At 40.1% G+C, this 18,237-nt stretch overlaps 1 protein-coding gene across 9 annotated transcripts in view; it reads left to right on the forward strand.

Annotated features, from left to right (window-relative positions):
* The window catches only part of LOC147027227 (pro-neuregulin-1, membrane-bound isoform-like), a 1,384,261-nt gene that overhangs the window by 452,203 nt on the left and 913,821 nt on the right, over positions 1-18,237 (forward strand). For all 9 annotated transcript variants that reach the window (XM_085883477.1, XM_085883478.1, XM_085883481.1 and 6 more), the window contains exon 2: positions 400-565. In XM_085883477.1, coding sequence (XP_085739603.1) covers positions 400-565 — 166 coding nt within the window. The remainder of the gene's footprint in view (positions 1-399; positions 566-18,237) is intronic.

Consider the following 18,237-nt stretch of genomic DNA (forward strand, 5'->3'; position numbering starts at 1 on the left):
TTTTGCAGCACACAGCTCTTTGGTATCATCATGAAGCTGATCATGCAATGACTAAATATGCTGATTTTGTTCAATACTGTACAAATTTATAGGGACAACTAAAAGTCATTTGATGAATAGGTGGTTGTAATGCCGACTGGTGTAAAAATTTCAAAAGAATGCTTTTATTTTGTTAGACTTTGCATGTCATTGTCATTGTCATTTATAGACTGTGCTTTAAAGATATTCCACCACATAGAAAATCACCACTGATCTCTGTATCAATAGGTTCATACTTATCTTGAATGATCCTTTAAAATGACCTTTTCTCTTTCAAATGTCTCTAGTTAAATGCTGCTAGCTCTTTCTGTGCCCCTCATGATTCCTTTTTCTCTATCTTCCACCCCTTACTGTATGCAGCGATGGCTCCAAGGATGCGCAAGAAGCTGAAAACACTGGGCCTTAAGGAGGGAGACAAACTGACGTACAAGTGTGAGGCCCGCGCCCATCCGAGGCCAGAGTACCGCTGGTATCGAGATGGCGTCCTGCTGAAGAAGGGAAAGGGCATCCGTATCAAGATGGGCAAGTAGGTCCTAGTGTTATTGTTATCCTTTCAAGGAGACAAAAAAGCATTCCAAAGGTTATGTGTGAAAGCATTTACAAACAGATAAGTCTGTTTGTAATTTGGATAGATGTTGAAACAACATCTAGATGTCATTTTCTCTGAGTTGTCTTATTTAATCCCGAGTGCATTTCGATTTGAATCGTACTTTATCCTGATCGGAAAATGGAGAAAACAGCCCTCTCCAGAGACAGTTGGGCAACATGCTCATCAGCAGTACCAAATATCCCTCTTCTTTTGCTTTACAACATTGTGACAGCACAGCAGTTCTGCCACCCAGGCCCAGTCCTGGCAATACTAATCCCGAAATGTCAGTAACATTGGCCCCAGCACCTGCTATAGGGGCAGACGTAATGGAATTTGAGGTTATTGTTTACCCTGGTCCGATTGAAGTTCCATGTTGTACCAACGAAGAATCAAGATCTGTGACAGGTACTGCACCTGTCAACTTCCAACCAAAATAAGATGCACCAGATTTTGGGGTCACCATTTCTCCTGGTCCTCAGGATGGTACCAGTGAAGTACCTGAACTAAAGGCACGTAATGGACCTAATGAATTTCAACTAAAACCATTGGGCAAGGGTATCACTCCTGGGTTCTGCAATACTTTATTGCAACTTGACCTACTCCAAATCACCAAATTGTGCCATGTGTAGAGTCTACAGAACATGCAGCTTCTCCAGGTGGACAGACATACCACCTCTGAACGCTCTGACTCTGTGAAGAAGATCCAGGAAACTAGATGCGCCATTATTACAGAGGTGCTTTTGCAAAAACTCAAACGTGCACAATTTTTCAGCATCATGCTTGATGAAAGTACAGATGGCAGCATTGACTGAAAAAAAATAAAATCTTAATCTACATTCGATTTGTGGTGGACGGTACTCCAGCAACACATTGCTTTCAGATCACCAGAAATTGCTGGGGTAGTAACTGCTGAGGCAATCTTTCATGAACTAGTTGTATTTCAGAAAGTTGACATCTCCCAGTTGTTGTAGGCATTGCAACAGATGGTGCTTCTACCATGTTGGGCAAAAATAGGACAGGCATTTTATGAAAAATTTTTGGTCAACCTTGTGTACAAAGTACAACAAAAACTACCTCTTGCTGTTTTATACTCCTGAACATGTCCTCTATCACATATAAAAAGTCTTAAAGGATCCGAGAAGAGGAAAGCTGTGAATGTCACTGCAATATGACCTCCACCCAAAAATGTCATCCCCCCCCACCGATTTCATCCTTCTTTAAACACGTTAAAACCTATCTGAAGGTTGCAGTGGACTGTTAGATACAGATTTCGATTGAAACTGTTCGGCATGCAGTTTGGGTTTGAAGGACGAGATGGCAGTCCCGGCCGGGTAATACGAAAATCGTGTTTTCGTGAAATATAAAAACAACACTGAGATACATAGCGAGTACACACTATTCTTGACACAATAAACAAAGTCAACAAGTTAAGAATGATGCTTGTATAATTATGTTATAGATGATGAAATAAAACACTGAAGACCACTTGTAATGATTACAGATTGTCATTGCACAAACTCGTTTAAAAAATGAAAATACAAATATTGAGCAACATCAACTGGCAGGATTAGTAATGGTAAAACACAATACCGGATTGCAGGCATAATACTGAGAATCTTCACAATACTGAGAGCTTTCAGAATAAAATGGAGAGTGTGTGGAGAACTTGACAGTGAACATGTACATGTTATATTATTCAACAGATCTGCATCAATCTGCATAGACGATGAGTAGTTGCCACATTTCGAGCATCTCCCCACCATGGGTAACCTGTGTCAATGTGCACGATGCATTCAGAAGCCAACAATGTCATCATCACCATCTTCACCAAATTCCAGCTGTGTTTGTACAACCAGATCCTTTTGCAGTTTCCACAAGCAGGAGTACACTCAACGTCGTGCTACTTGCATGTGCACTTCAAGCTGTTTCAGTCGGTCTGACAGTTGCACTTGATGATCCGTCGCAGATCCTCAGGAGCAGGAGCTAGGTCTGTCTGGAGAGGGACAAGCCCCTCGTATCTTTTCCGCCATCCCTACTCTTTTGGAAGGAGTCCATCAAAAGATCCCTTCCACTCTTGATCCTGAAAGTACACACGGAGGTTGTGGTACTTTGCTGCTGATGATGTGGGTGTTAAGCTCTGTTGTTGAATGTGAGACATGCTGGAAACCACTTTCTCACAGAACCGCTTGTGTGCTGCAGGGAGTCTAGCTTTTCACTAGGTTTCCTATTGTAGGAGATCACCAAGGCTTTCTCTCCTGCAGCGACAAAATAATCGGTAGAAGCTGAAGGTGCATCAACATACCTTGGCTTGCACACTGGGGTGACTGCTTGTCTTGAATTTATTGAGGGAAGCACCTTTCCCACTCCCAGAGAGGTGAGATGTTGTGTCACATCCAAGGCCAGCATGGAGGAAGAGGATGTGTTTGCATATGTCTGGACCAAGTTGTTCCTTGACCACCTTGATGTTCCAGATGTGAGGGTTCTTTGTGTTCTTCTTAGTTTATGGGTAAAATAACATGTCGTAAGCCTCAAAACTTGCATGGTGTCACAGTAGGATGAGGAGGTCCGTGTCGTCGTCGACCAGCACACTGTTGGAGACCGCATCAGATTCCACAACCTTCTTCACAATGAGGGGATCAGCATCTCCTGAAGCATGGTGTGTCTGACAGTTCCTTCATATGCTTTCCCACAATCCAAAAATTAAATAAATAAATACTGATTTCACGACTTTCCCCTCACATGATTTCTTGAGATTTCTCAATATGTCATGGAGGACACCTTCATCGGTATAATGCAAAGTGAGAGAGCTTTTGTTGCAATTTGTGTGTGGTCAAGGTACATGATGCCTGCACGAAAACTGTGGTGGTGTAAAGAGGTCTTGAGAGACTGCGTGCCTCAACTAATCCAATTCATTATGTTGCCCTTTGGAAGAGAAGTTGGAAGTGAAGAAGTTGGAATTTGGAAGAGAAGTTGGAATTGGAAGAGAAGCAGACAAAGTTGCCTATTTTATAAAATATCAAGATACATTCAATTCAATATTCAGATATTTTGAATTCTCCCCACAAAAAATGAGAAACTTGGAAGTTATCCAAGATGTCCTGCATGAAGCTCATGATGTCCAGAATGCAAAGGGAAGGAGGTTCACTCAAGTATTTATCTCAAGGTGACTGTCCTTTAAAAATGCTTTGACTGTCCTTTTTCACATTATCCAGCTTTGATTGCTCTGCTGGAGAATGCACGTGGCCCAAGGGCAAAAGGCCCTTCGAGGGCAATTACATGCTTCAAATTCATGTACAGTATGTCATTTACCTCTTGGCTGATGTGATGGGTCACCTAGCTCGTTTAAACAGACTGTTTCAAATACAGAACATTGACTTCGCCAGTGTCAATCCAAGGTTAAAAACAGTCATGTATACAATCAGACTTCCTTGGAACTCCTGGCCCAAATCTGCAGAGATTCTCAAACATTTTTTTCCTGAATCCTCCAGTATTCAGGTCCAAGTAAACATGCACTTCTCCACAATGACCACTGATTTGGTGACGGTGAGAATGAAAGGTTCCAGGCTCGGTCTGCCTATGAGCAGTTTGTAAAAATATTCTTCTGGAAAACTTAGAAGCAAGGTTCTCATATTCCAGTGATCACAATATTCTGTCTGCTATGACTGCGGTCTTTGATCCTTGCGGAAATCCCCGCTCCAGTGAGGAATTGGCAAAATTAGGAAAGAGAAACCACCATTGAAATGCTGGGAAAGCACTTCATTGGTGTACTACCTTACAAGGTGGACTGTCATTCTGAATTTGGGAGATTTCAAGAGTCTTGTTCACAACCACTTAAATCACACAGTCAAGTCTGTTCCTGACCTTTGCAAGCGTGTGCTTGTTTGACACAAATAATCTTCCTGGCCTTGCAGCTCTTGCTTCCATTGCAGTTACAATCCCTGTGAGCAGTGTCGACTGTGAACATGTCTTCAGTCGGCAAAACTTTAGTAAAACAAGAACAACAAGCTGTCTCAAAAACACCAGTTTGCATGTATAGTTTGCTTCTGATTTCCATTGAGGGGCTTCGACTTGCAGATTTACACTTTGTCAAGTGTCGAGGTGTGGAGAAAGATGAAGTTGATGCGAAGTATACAAATTTGCGGAACCAACCTGACACTTGAACTGACCTCAACCATTTTATTCATTTTCATCAGTCAAATGCAATGCTTCTAATTCTTGCATATTGCAGCTTGGCTGCCACCGGGTAGCTATAATTTTGTTAGGGCACGACAATGCCGCAGATGCTGTGCCCCTATAAAAGTACACTGGTGCTCATTTCGCCATCTTCAGAAGAATGACACACTGAGTCAAACCCATCTGGTGTTAATTCAGCAGCAAACAGGGCTCAAACTCAGGACTCTCAGATCCCAAATCAGCCAACCTAACCACTAAGCCAACACCAGGCTTAAATGCAATGCTCAGTGTATCCATCACTGTATCTGTCCCAAGCAGTTATCTGTTAATTTTGTTTGTTTCATATGTGTCGTTTTTTAAAGTTTGAATTGAATTGGTTGAATTGCGAATTGTTAACACATGTTACAGATGTTCAAGGGCTTCAAACACACAGCGTCTGTTCTGAGTTACTGCCAAGTTACTTTCCAGTTTGTAGTAAATGTATTGGTTCACGTATATAATATGTCACCAACGAAACTTTCATTTGAATCTTGAAATTGTTGTTTCAGTGTCAGTTTCGGTTCTTATTTGAATGATCCTTTATATGCCATTTGTGGGAATGTATCCCTTTTCAATATTGACAATCGATTGGCTTGAAAGACACATTAAATATCACATCATAAATATTAAAATGAGCAACAGCTTAATGAGATTAATTTTACTGAGAAGAAATCCTCACTGGGTAATTGAAAAATCAGAAAGCATGACGTTTCCTCCAAAACATAAAAAAATAAAAAAGAGGGGTGGGGGAGGGGTGGGGGAGAGTTGGAGGTTATTTTTATTTTTTCACTTTGGCAAATATTTTCGCTCCACTTAAAAAAATCCCAGAGGAAGGTGTGTGTGTGTGTGTGTGTGTGTGTGTGTGTGTGTGTGTGTTTTTATAATCAGCTTTCCAAAATACAATAACACTGTTACATCAGTCACATTTTGTTATATTGTGACCCCTAGTGGGCATCTGGCATTGTGAATCAAGCCTTATCGGCAATGGTTCAAATGCCACAAGTAATAGACACCAACATGCAGATATCCCATTTTTCTGCTTTTGGAATTTTGAACAATTTCCCGAAACGCTCGATTCACACTGTGAGATGTAGGGGTTGCAGTGTGGCAAAATGTGACAGTGAGGTTAAATAAAGTAATTATCTTCTCTCAGAGGGAGTTAATTATGGTATCGGTGAAATATCTTGTGCACACAATGGCATTTGTGCAGCCCCCCCTTACCGCTTATCAAAATTCTGGTTGCACCCCTCCTCCCCCATTTTTATTCGAATTTTACCTGGACGAATATGCATATATTACTCTGTCTTTTGCTTGGGTCATCTCCCCCACCTTCAGAGTGTAAGGCCGAAGGGGTCAATTTCTATTGTACTTACACTACCAGTCAAAAGTTTTAGAACACTCAAATTTTTCAGTTTTTACTGAAATTTAAGCAGTTTAAGTCCAGTGAATAACCTGAAATGGTACAAAGCTAAGCGGTAAACTGCCAGAGGTTAAAAAAATAGTTTAGGTTACCAAAAACTGAAAAATAATGAAAATTTCAGAGTTGTTAAAAAAGGCCCTTTTCAGGGAACAAATAATGGGTTAGCAAATGCAGCTGTTCTGCAGCAATGGAAGTAAATTAAGACTTGAAAGTTGATGTAAACAATTCTTGCAGGTGTCCCAACTTTTGTTGATCGGTTACAAACCCTCTGTCTGTATAAAAGCAGTGTTGGAACAGACTGTGTTGCTACACCCACGGAAGCATTATTTGGACAATATTGCACTGCATGAAGTAGTATATTGCTATCATAATGGTGAGAAAATCACAATTAACAAAGGAAGACAGACATACCATTATAACCCTTAAAAGTGTTGGTCCTTCCTTTAGAGAAATTTCAAAGTTGCCAAGGTGTCAGTGAGTACAGTTTCCTACACCGTCAAAAGGCACTTGGAAACTGGAGGAAACTCTGAAAGGAAGAGGTCTGGCAGACCCAAAGCCACAACACAACCAGAAGACAAGTTTCTGAGAGTCAACCGCTTCCATGATAGGCATCTCACAGGAAAGCAGCTTCAAGCACAGCTTAACACTGGTCGAAGTAAGGAAGTCTCAGTTTCAACTGTGAAGAGAAGACTTCAAGCTGCAGGTTTGACAGGTCGAGTGGCAGTAAGAAAGCCATTGCTAAGATGGCAAAATAAGAAAAAGAGGCTTGCCTGGGCCATGAAGCACCACCAGTGGACTACTGAAAATTGGAAGAAAGTCTTATAGACCGATGAATCAAAATTTTAAATCTTCGGTTCATCATGGAAGATTTTTTTTACGCCGTTGAGTAGGCGAAAGGATGGTTCCTCAATGTGTGACACCAACTGTCAGACATGGAGGAGGAAATCTGGGGCTCTTTTGCTGACCCAGAGTCGGCGACTTGCACAGAGTGACTGTCACCCTGAACTAAAAGGGCCACCACAGCATTTTTCAGCGCCATGCAATACCCTCTACTCGACGCCTAGTTTGTCAGAGGTTCATCCTAAAGCAAGATGATGACCCATAACATACCTCCAGGCTATGTCAGAGCTACCTTAGAATAAAATAATAGGATGGTGGGCTTCAAATCATGGAATGGCCAGCACAGTCTCCAGACTTAAACCCCATCGAGCTGGTTTGGGATGAACTGGACAGAAGGGTGAAAGCAAAGCAACCTACAAGTGCAACGCATTTGTGGGAACTTCTGCAACAGTGTTGGGAAGAACTTTCCGAACGATATTTGATTTCCATTGTGGAAAGAATGCCACGAGTACGTTCTGCTCTTATATGTGCAAAAGGTGGCCACTTTGATGAGTGGAAATTTTTGATTAAATTTTGTTCAACAAAACAATTCCATGCTTTATTTTTTATCTGCAATTGTTTATTTGTTTTCTGCTTTAATTTCAGAGTACATTGAAACATAAAACTGCTTAAATTTCAGCAAAAACTGGAAAAATGTGGGTGTTCTAAAACTTTCGAATGGTAGTGTTTAACAAGCCCACATGTCACCACAACATGTTTGTCAAAGTTGGTGGAAATCAGCCAAGCTGTTTTTTTAATTCTACAAGATGCGTATAAACATTCCATACATACTTAGCTGTACATCTGTACATCAATCCAGAAAAATACACATAAATACACACATGTACAAACACCTACATATGCATGTACATATACACGGAATTGGCATGCTTTAGTATGATTTTTGATTATGGATTATTTTTAAAGTTTTAAAATCTACTATACTAAAAAAAATTAGAATATGTTTGTATGTATGTGTGTTTGTTTGTTTGTTTGTTTGTTCGTCCTTTATAGGCAGCCGAACCGTTGGATGGAATGAGATAAAACTTGGCATGAGTAATCCTTGGGACGTGAGAACGGACATGGGGGGGTGTGGGGTCAAATGTCATGGGGGCAAGGAGTCAAGGTCACTGGGTAACTTCAATTTCTCTATTTCATCCGATCGAGATGGGACCAATGCCATTCGACAGATAATCAAAATTAAATGTCACAGTTGATTGACGACATTCACTTCCGACTTCCGGTTTTCGAGTTATGACGTCATAAATTGACTAAAACGCCAATTTTTCACGTTTGTTTGTCCTTTATAGACGGCCAAACCGTTGGATAGAATGAGATGAAACTTGGCATATGTGATCCTTGGGAATGAACATAAGGGGATCAAGGTCAAGGTCAAGGTCAAAGGTCACGGGGTCAAGGTCACCGGATAACGTCAATTTCTCAATTTCATCCGATCGAGACGGGACCAACGCCATTCAACAGATAACTGTACCTGCCTATAGGTGGGTACTTTGCTAGTTACACCTATGATTGTAAAGCAAATGCTAACAAGTAGAGGTACATTCACAGTACATCGCCCCCGTGCCAAATAAATAATTAACTAGAAGGGCACTTGGAAGAGCGCATACCTCCATCACACAATACGTGATCCACGATAACATATCTGGCGCAATACATTTTTGAAATATCATGCTCTATATCGTTTTTGGCCCAATCTCTCAATAATGAAGAATCACTTAAATAAATGAAATAATTCCCATATCCGGATCAGAATTCGGATCTTCATTAAACTCAAATCAACTTGTCCTTGTCACACACCCAACCTGTCCAACAAGTTTCAACCGAATCCGTCTACAACTTTTTGGGATATCGTGTGATATATCGATTTATTCTAATCTCTCAATGGTGAAGAATCACTTAAAAAATTATCAGATCCTGGTCCAGATTAATATCTTCACGAAATTTGAAACAACTCTTCCTTGTCACACATCCAACGTGTCCACCAAGTTTCAGCCGAATCCGCCCACACACACACACACACACACACACACACACACACACACACACACACACACACACACACACACACACACACACACACACACACACACACACACACACACAAACACACAAACACACAAACACACAAACACACAAACACACAAACACACAAACACACACACACACACACGAAGGTGATCAACATACTTGTAAAAAAGAAATTTTTTTTGGGCAAGACACAAGAAAACGCAGTGAAAACTGAGTACTCCTTTTAGTGCCCTGCGATGGTATTGTGCATTGCCTGGTTAATGATGAGAGTCTGGGAATACATTTTACCCTCACCAAAGGAGAGGGTATTGCATTTGGGTCTGTTTGTCTGTTTGTTTGTTGGTCTGGCAGCCATATTGGATTTTTGGTCTGGCAGCCATATTGGATTGAGTGAAAACCTTAAAAAAAAATCTTTCTCTTGAACTGCTTCATCGATCGATGTAAAACGCCACAATTATGATCTCGTAGTGATGCGGAATATATGTTTTAAATTTAAACCTGATTGGATGCATTGTCTGGAAGCCAGAATTATTTAATTTTATTGATCTGGGTTCTTTTTGCGAAAAAATATATATATTTGAATAAAGCTCACTTGCCTGCGCTTGGATGAGTTTGAGGGTAGAGGAGTAGCAGCTGCAACCCAAATCCTATCCAGTTTCCTCCTGATGACTTAATCTTTGCTTTTTGCTTGGTTGGGTTCCTTCTGATTACTCCATTGCAGAACTGTACCAATCTGGTCTTCTATTTGATTTGAATTGAATTTAGTTGAATCCCATTCTGATTTAAATTGAGTAATAATAAACATCATGGATCAGGGTCAGGTGTCCAATCAAAGCGGGGTTGCATCAAAGCAGGACGTCTTGGTACCCGGTCATCAATGCCAGTAGTTATAAAGTGGTTGTTCTAGTTCTGTCTCTTATTAATTATGGACCACACACCAGCACACAAACAACACACTAAATACACCACACAAAACTACACAAACACCACACAAAACAAGTCCTGGTGAGGGTCTGCAATCTCTGATTGCTTTTTATTGCTTTTACCTTGGTTACTTTCCTTTCACCTGTAAGCAGTGTTATCACACAACTAATTTGTATTCTATGTAGAACAGTATGTCTCGTCTTCATAGACTGAATGCTTTGAGACTCTCAAAGCTTAACTTAATGCCAGGAAATGCAAGGTTCTTTGGCTTGTGCAGAGTCTGTTCAATGTTGGCGAGTTATATATAAGTTTGTGATGTTTTATCTTCTGACAAAATTGACTTTAACCATATTCCTACCTGCCTGTACACATCTCTAAACTGCATATTTTGTACGTAAATATTTGCTAAGATATGATCGTAATTGTCTATTCCTGAAAATGTATACAGTGTAAAATTAGAGGAAGATATACATTTTGTTTCATGTATTTTGTTGTTTGTTGTGGCTAAATATGGCTTTAGCATGAATGCAAATCGCTTGCTTACTTTCCTTCTATTATATGTCAATAACCCTTGTTTGTGTCTTTTTTATTTGTTACTTGTTTTTTTCCCCCCATTCTTTGTAACGCACTTTCAGATTTTAATATGATGTGCTATATAAGAGATGAAATGTATTTAAATTAATACCATATAACCGTATGTATGATCGCCTCTTGTAGCCATTGCAACAGAGCTCTTTAAATGTGACCAATGAGAAGGAGATGCTTTCATGAAGACAATTGTATCCCAAGAGACAAAGCAAGCCAGCTTAGAGCAGAGACATTTTCTCCTCACCACCAAGTCCATATAAACCTTGAATTTCCCTTGTACTTTGGAAATGGAAGATGATGGGTCCTGCCAATGTTTAAAATAGGACAAGCATTTCCTGTACTTTTTTTAACTGAATGGCTGAATTGGTCAATCATTCTAGCCTGCTTTTTAACGGTGACAAGTCCTTTGAAAATGAAGGCTCATATTATTTGAGCAATTGGGCTTTAAGTACCTTGAAATATGTTCTGTTGCGTTATTATATGAAGTTTATCCAAACTTTTAATAGAAAGTGTTATTTATTTGGTCTCCGCTGTAATTTCTAATAAAGGTGGATCGCCATCAAAATGGAAATCAAATAAACAAATGTAAATTCTCACCAAGTATACAGTAATTCCTTCCTGTCCCATTACTTTTGCCAATATACGAAGAAAATCTAGACCATTCAAATAGAATAAATAAAGTACATTATGAATTTCACACTTTCCTCTGCCTCCCTTTTATTCAAGCATCCTATTGAGATGGAAACATGTGGTGTAGTTCTCTTCTCAACTGTACCTCTCAGAACAGAACATCGTATAGTGTGAACAAGGTGTTTCACTACAGGGGTTGTGGAATAAGGGTAAGCAAATGGTTTCTTCTGGAAATAAAATTAATAGCTCATGTTGTGATGCAAATGGAAACTCGTTTAACAATCCAGAAAAAAAACAATTTAAAATGAGATGTGAAAAAATAAATGTCAAATGGAATCCACAAAAAACAAGCAAACAAGGTAGGACCAAAGGCAGATTAAGATTGTTTGGGGCCATGGGCACAAAAGATATTAAGGCCCAAAAAAGAGAACTCTGATGTTATTTTCATACAAGAAAGCCTATAAAATGAGGACTCCATGTTATTTTCACCAAAAAAGCCACCAAAAAGAGGACTCTGTTATTTTCACCCAAAAGGCCCCAAAATGAGGACTCCGTGTTATTTTCACACAAGAAAGCCTATAAAATGAGGACTCCATGTTATTTTCACGAAAAGGCCCCAAAATGAGGACTCAATGTTATTTTCACCCAAAAGGCCCCAAAATGAGGACTCCATGTTATTTTCACCCAAAAGTCCCCAAAATGAGGACTCCATGTTATTTTCACTAAAAAGGCCCCAAAATGAGGACTCCATGTTATTTTCACCCAAAAGGCCCCAAAATGAGGACTCCATGTTATTTTCACCCAAAAGGCCCCAAAATGAGGACTCCATGTTATTTTCACCTTAAAGGCCCCAAACTGAGGACTCCATGTTATTTTCACTAAAAAAAGGCTCCAAAATGAGGACTCTATGTTATTTTCACCCAAAAGGCCCCAAAAAGACGACTCCATGTTATTTTCACCCAAAAGGCCCCAAAAAGAGGACTCTGTTATTTTCACCCAAAAGGCCCCAAACTGTGGACTCCATGTTATTTTCACCCAAAAGGCCCCGAACAGAGGACTCCATGTTATTTTCACTCAAAAAGGCCCAAAAAAGAGGACTCATGTTATTTTTACCAAAAAGGCCCCAAACTGAGGAGTCCATGTTATTTTCACCAAAAAAGGCCCGAAAAAGAGGACTCCATGTTATTTTCACCCAAAAGGCCCCAAAAAGACGACTCCATGTTATTTTCACCCAAAAGGCCCCAAAAAGAGGGCTCCATGTTATTTTCACCCAAAAGGCCCCAAAAAGACGACTCCATGTTATTTTCACCCAAAAGGCCCGAAAAAGAGGACTCCATGTTATTTTCACCCAAAAGGCCCCAAAAAGACGACTCCATGTTATTTTCACCCAAAACGCCCCAAAAAGAGGGCTCCATGTTATTTTCACCCACAAGGCCCCAAAAAGACGACTCCATGTTATTTTCACCCAAAAGGCCCGAAAAAGAGGACTCCATGTTATTTTCACCCAAAAGGCCCCAAAAAGACGACTCCATGTTATTTTCACCCAAAAGGCCCGAAAAAGAGGACTCCATGTTATTTTCACCCAAAAGGCCCCAAAAAGACGACTCCATGTTATTTTCACCCAAAACGCCCCAAAAAGAGGGCTCCATGTTATTTTCACCCAAAACGCCCCAAAAAGACGACTCCATGTTATTTTCACCCAAAAGGCCTACAAAAGAGGACTCCATGTTATTTTCACCTAAAAGGCCCCAAAAAGAGGACTCCATGTTATTTTCACCCAAAAGGCCCACAACAGAGGACTCCATGTTATTTTCACCTAAAAGGCCCCAAAAAGAGGACTCGTGTTATTTTGACCCAAAAGGCCCCAAACTGAGGACTCAATGTTATTTTCACCCAAAAGGCCCCAAAAAGAGGACTCCATGTTATTTTGACCCAAAATGCCCCAAAATGAGGACTCCATGTTATTTTCAAACTCGTTTAGCCTTTGTTGTTTTAAGACTCGACTGCAAAACCTCCAGAGGAATTCCCCTGTTTTTTGCCTTTTTCAGCCTTGGGAAAAAAATGCCATGCTCAGGTGTTCCATTACCAATCAGCTTGCTGCCATTTGCAAAGGCAGCTGTTCTTTATCAACCGTTTTCTTGAAGTGCTTGCTTGAGTCCTTAAGCCACTTGGCAAGTGATAGCAAGCTGATTGGTAATGGCACACACCCCAGATGTGCTTGACCGAAGACCCTTTTCTGTTTCTGCCATTTGTGTCATGATAAAAGTTAATTTTTGGTGATTTTCAACCCTTTCCACCTTTTGAGCTATCTTGACTTTTCAGCACCACTGGGGTCGTTTCATTTAATCCTTGGGACAGGTGATGTGATTTTTTTAAAAAAGCACATTTACTGATGAGGGGTTGTTTTGTGGTGTACAATGTGGGTTAGTCCATTTACTGATGAGGGGTTGTTTTGTGATGTACAATGTGGGTTAGTCCATTTACTAATGAGGGGTTGTTTTGTGATTTACAATGTGGGTTAGTCCATTTGCTAATGAGGGGTTGTTTTGTGATGTACAATGTGGGTTAGTCCATTTCCTAATGAGAGGTTGTTTTGGGATGTACAATGTAGGTTAGTCCTTTTACTGATGAGGGGTTGTTTTGTGATGTAAAATGTGGGTTAGTCCATTTACTAATGAGGGGTTGTTTTGTGATGTACAATGTGGGTTAGTCCATTTACTAATGAGGGGTTGTTTTGGGATGTACAATGTGGGTTAGTCCATTTACTGATGAGGGGTTGTTTTGGGATGTACAATGTGGGTTAGTCCATTTACTAATGAGGGGTTGTTTTGTGATGTACAATGTGGGTTAGTCCATTTACTAATGAGGGGTTGTTTTGGGATGTACAATGTAGGTTCATTTACTAATGAGGGGTTGTTTTGGGATGTACAATGTGGGTTAGTCCATTTACTGATGAGGGGTTGTTTTGTGATGTACAATGTGGGTTAGTCCATTTACTAATGAGGGGTTGTTTTGTGATGTACAATGTGGGTTAGTCCATTTACTAATGAGGGGTTATTTTGTGATGTACAATGTGGGTTAGTCCATTTACTAATGAGGGGTTGTTTTGGGATGTACAATGTGGGTTAGTCCATTTACTAATGAGGGGTTGTTTTGTGATGTACAATGTAGGTTAGTCCATTTACTAATGAGGGGTTGTTTTGGGATGTACAATGTGGGTTAGTCCATTTACTGATGAGGGGTTGTTTTGTGATGTACAATGTGGGTTAGTCCATTTACTGATGAGGGGTTGTTTTGTGATGTACAATGTGGGTTAGTCCATTTACTAATGAGGGGTTATTTTGTGATGTACAATGTGGGTTAGTCCATTTACTAATGAGGGGTTATTTTGTGATGTACTATGTGGGTTAGTCCATTTACTGATGAGGGGTTGTTTTGTGATGTACAATGTGGGTTAGTCCATTTACTAATGAGGGGTTGTTTTGTGATGTACAATGTGGGTTAGTCCATTTACTAATGAGGGGTTATTTTGTGATGTACAATGTGGGTTAGTCCATTTACTGATGAGGGGTTGTTTTGGGATGTACAATGTGGGTTAGTCCATTTACTAATGAGGGGTTGTTTTGTCGTGTACAATGTGGGTTAGTCCATTTACTAATGAGAGGTTGTTTTGGGATGTACAATGTAGGTTAGTCCATTTACTGATGAGGGGTTGTTTTGTGGTGTATAATGTGGGTTAGTCCATTTACTGATGAGGGGTTGTTTTGTGATGTACAATGTAGGTTAGTCCATTTACTAATGAGGGGTTATTTTGTGATGTACAATGTGGGTTAGTCCATTTGCTAATGAGGGGTTGTTTTGTGGTGTATAATGTGGGTTAGTCCATTTACTGATGAGGGGTTGGTTTGGGATGTACAATGGAGGTTAGTCCATTTACTGATGAGGGGTTGTTTTGTGGTGTACAATCCCACACAACACGTCTCCACGACAGGGTTAGTCCATTTACTAATGAGGGGTTGTTTTGTGATGTACAATGTGGGTTAGTCCATTTACTAATGAGGGGTTATTTTGGGAGGTACAATGTGGGTTAGTCCATTTACTGATGAGGGGTTGTTTTGTGATGTACAATGTGGGTTAGTCCATTTACTAATGAGGGGTTATTTTGTGATGTACAATGTGGGTTAGTCCATTTACTAATGAGGGGTTATTTTGTGATGTACAATGTGGGTTAGTCCATTTACTGATGAGGGGTTGTTTTGTGATGTACAATGTGGGTTGGTCCATTTACTAATGGGGGGTTGTTTTGTGATGTACAATGTGGGTTAGTCCATTTACTAATGGGGGGTTATTTTGTGATGTACAATGTGGGTTAGTCCATTTACTAATGAGGGGTTATTTTGTGATGTACAATGTGGGTTAGTCCATTTACTGATGAGGGGTTGTTTTGTGATGTACAATGTGGGTTAGTCCATTTAGTAATAAGGGGTTGCTTTGGGAGGTGCATTGTGGGTTAGTCCATTTACGAATGAGGGGTTATTTTGGGAGGTACAATGTGGGTTAGTCCATTTACTGATGAGGAGTTGTTTTGGGATGTACAATGTAGGTTAGTCCATTTACTAATGAGGGGTTGTTTTGGGATGTACAATGTGGGTTAGTCCATTTACTAATAAGAGGTTGTTTTGGGAGGTACAATGTGGGTTAGTCCATTTACTGATGAGGGGTTGTTTTGTGATGTACAATGTGGGTTAGTCCATTTACTAATGAGGGGTTATTTTGTGATGTACAATGTGGGTTAGTCCATTTTCTAATGAGGGGTTATTTTGTGATGTACTATGTGGGTTAGTCCATTTACTGATGAGGGGTTGTTTTGTGATGTACAATGTGGGTTAGTCCATTTACTAATGAGGGGTTGTTTTGGGATGTACAATGTGGGTTAGTCCATTTACTGATGAGGGGTTGTTTTGTGATGTACAATGTGGGTTAGTCCATTTACTGATGAGGGGTTGTTTTGTGATGTACAATGTGGGTTAGTCCATTTACTGATGAGGGGTTGTTTTGTGATGTACAATGTGGGTTAGTCCATTTACTAATGAGGGGTTGTTTTGGGATGTACAATGTGGGTTAGTCCATTTACTAATGAGGGGTTGTTTTGTGATGTACACTGTAGGTTAGTCCATTTACTAATGAGGGGTTGTTTTGGGATGTACAATGTGGGTTAGTCCATTTACTAATGAGAGGTTGTTTTGGGAGGTACAATGTGGGTTAGTCCATTTACTGATGAGGGGTTGTTTTGTGATGTACAATGTGGGTTAGTCCATTTACTAATGAGGGGTTATTTTGTGATGTACAATGTGGGTTAGTCCATTTACTAATGAGGGGTTATTTTGTGATGTACTATGTGGGTTAGTCCATTTACTGATGAGGGGTTGTTTTGTGATGTACAATGTGGGTTAGTCCATTTACTAATGAGGGGTTGTTTTGTGATGTACAATGTGGGTTAGTCCATTTACTAATGAGGGGTTATTTTGTGATGTACAATGTGGGTTAGTCCATTTACTGATGAGGGGTTGTTTTGGGATGTACAATGTGGGTTAGTCCATTTACTAATGAGGGGTTGTTTTGTCGTGTACAATGTGGGTTAGTCCATTTACTAATGAGAGGTTGTTTTGGGATGTACAATGTAGGTTAGTCCATTTACTGATGAGGGGTTGTTTTGTGGTGTATAATGTGGGTTAGTCCATTTACTGATGAGGGGTTGTTTTGTGATGTACAATGTAGGTTAGTCCATTTACTAATGAGGGGTTGTTTTGTGGTGTATAATGTGGGTTAGTCCATTTACTGATGAGGGGTTGTTTTGTGGTGTACAATCCCACACAACACGTCTCCACGACAGGGTTAGTCCATTTACTAATGAGGGGTTGTTTTGTGATGTACAATGTGGGTTAGTCCATTTACTAATGAGGGGTTATTTTGGGAGGTACAATGTGGGTTAGTCCATTTACTGATGAGGGGTTGTTTTGGGATGTACAATGTAGGTTAGTCCATTTACTAATGAGGGGTTGTTTTGGGATGTACAATGTGGGTTAGTCCATTTACTGATGAGGGGTTGTTTTGTGATGTACAATGTGGGTTAGTCCATTTAGTAATGAGGGGTTATTTTGTGATGTACAATGTGGGTTAGTCCATTTACTAATGAGGGGTTATTTTGTGATGTACAATGTGGGTTAGTCCATTTACTGATGAGGGGTTGTTTTGTGATGTACAATGTGGGTTAGTCCATTTACTAATGAGGGGTTGTTTTGTGATGTACAATGTGGGTTAGTCCATTTACTAATGAGGGGTTATTTTGGGAGGTACAATGTGGGTTAGTCCATTTACTGATGAGGGGTTGTTTTGTGATGTACAATGTGGGTTAGTCCATTTAGTAATGAGGGGTTATTTTGTGATGTACAATGTGGGTTAGTCCATTTACTAATGAGGGGTTATTTTGTGATGTACAATGTGGGTTAGTCCATTTACTGATGAGGGGTTGTTTTGTGATGTACAATGTGGGTTAGTCCATTTACTAATGAGGGGTTGTTTTGTGATGTACAATGTGGGTTAGTCCATTTACTAATGAGGGGTTATTTTGTGATGTACAATGTGGGTTAGTCCATTTAGTAATGAGGGGTTGCTTTGGGAGGTACAATGTGGGTTAGTCCATTTACTAATGAGGGGTTATTTTGGGAGGTACAATGTGGGTTAGTCCATTTACTGATGAGGGGTTGTTTTGGGATGTACAATGTAGGTTAGTCCATTTACTAATGAGGGGTTGTTTTGGGATGTACAATGTGGGTTAGTCCATTTACTGATGAGGGGTTGTTTTGTGATGTACAATGTGGGTTAGTCCATTTACTAATGAGGGGTT

This window comes from Eptatretus burgeri, chromosome 5, assembly GCF_056783735.1.
Source record: "Eptatretus burgeri isolate ZD-2024b chromosome 5, Ebu_testis_v1, whole genome shotgun sequence".
Classification (NCBI taxonomy): Eukaryota; Metazoa; Chordata; class Myxini; order Myxiniformes; family Myxinidae; genus Eptatretus; species Eptatretus burgeri.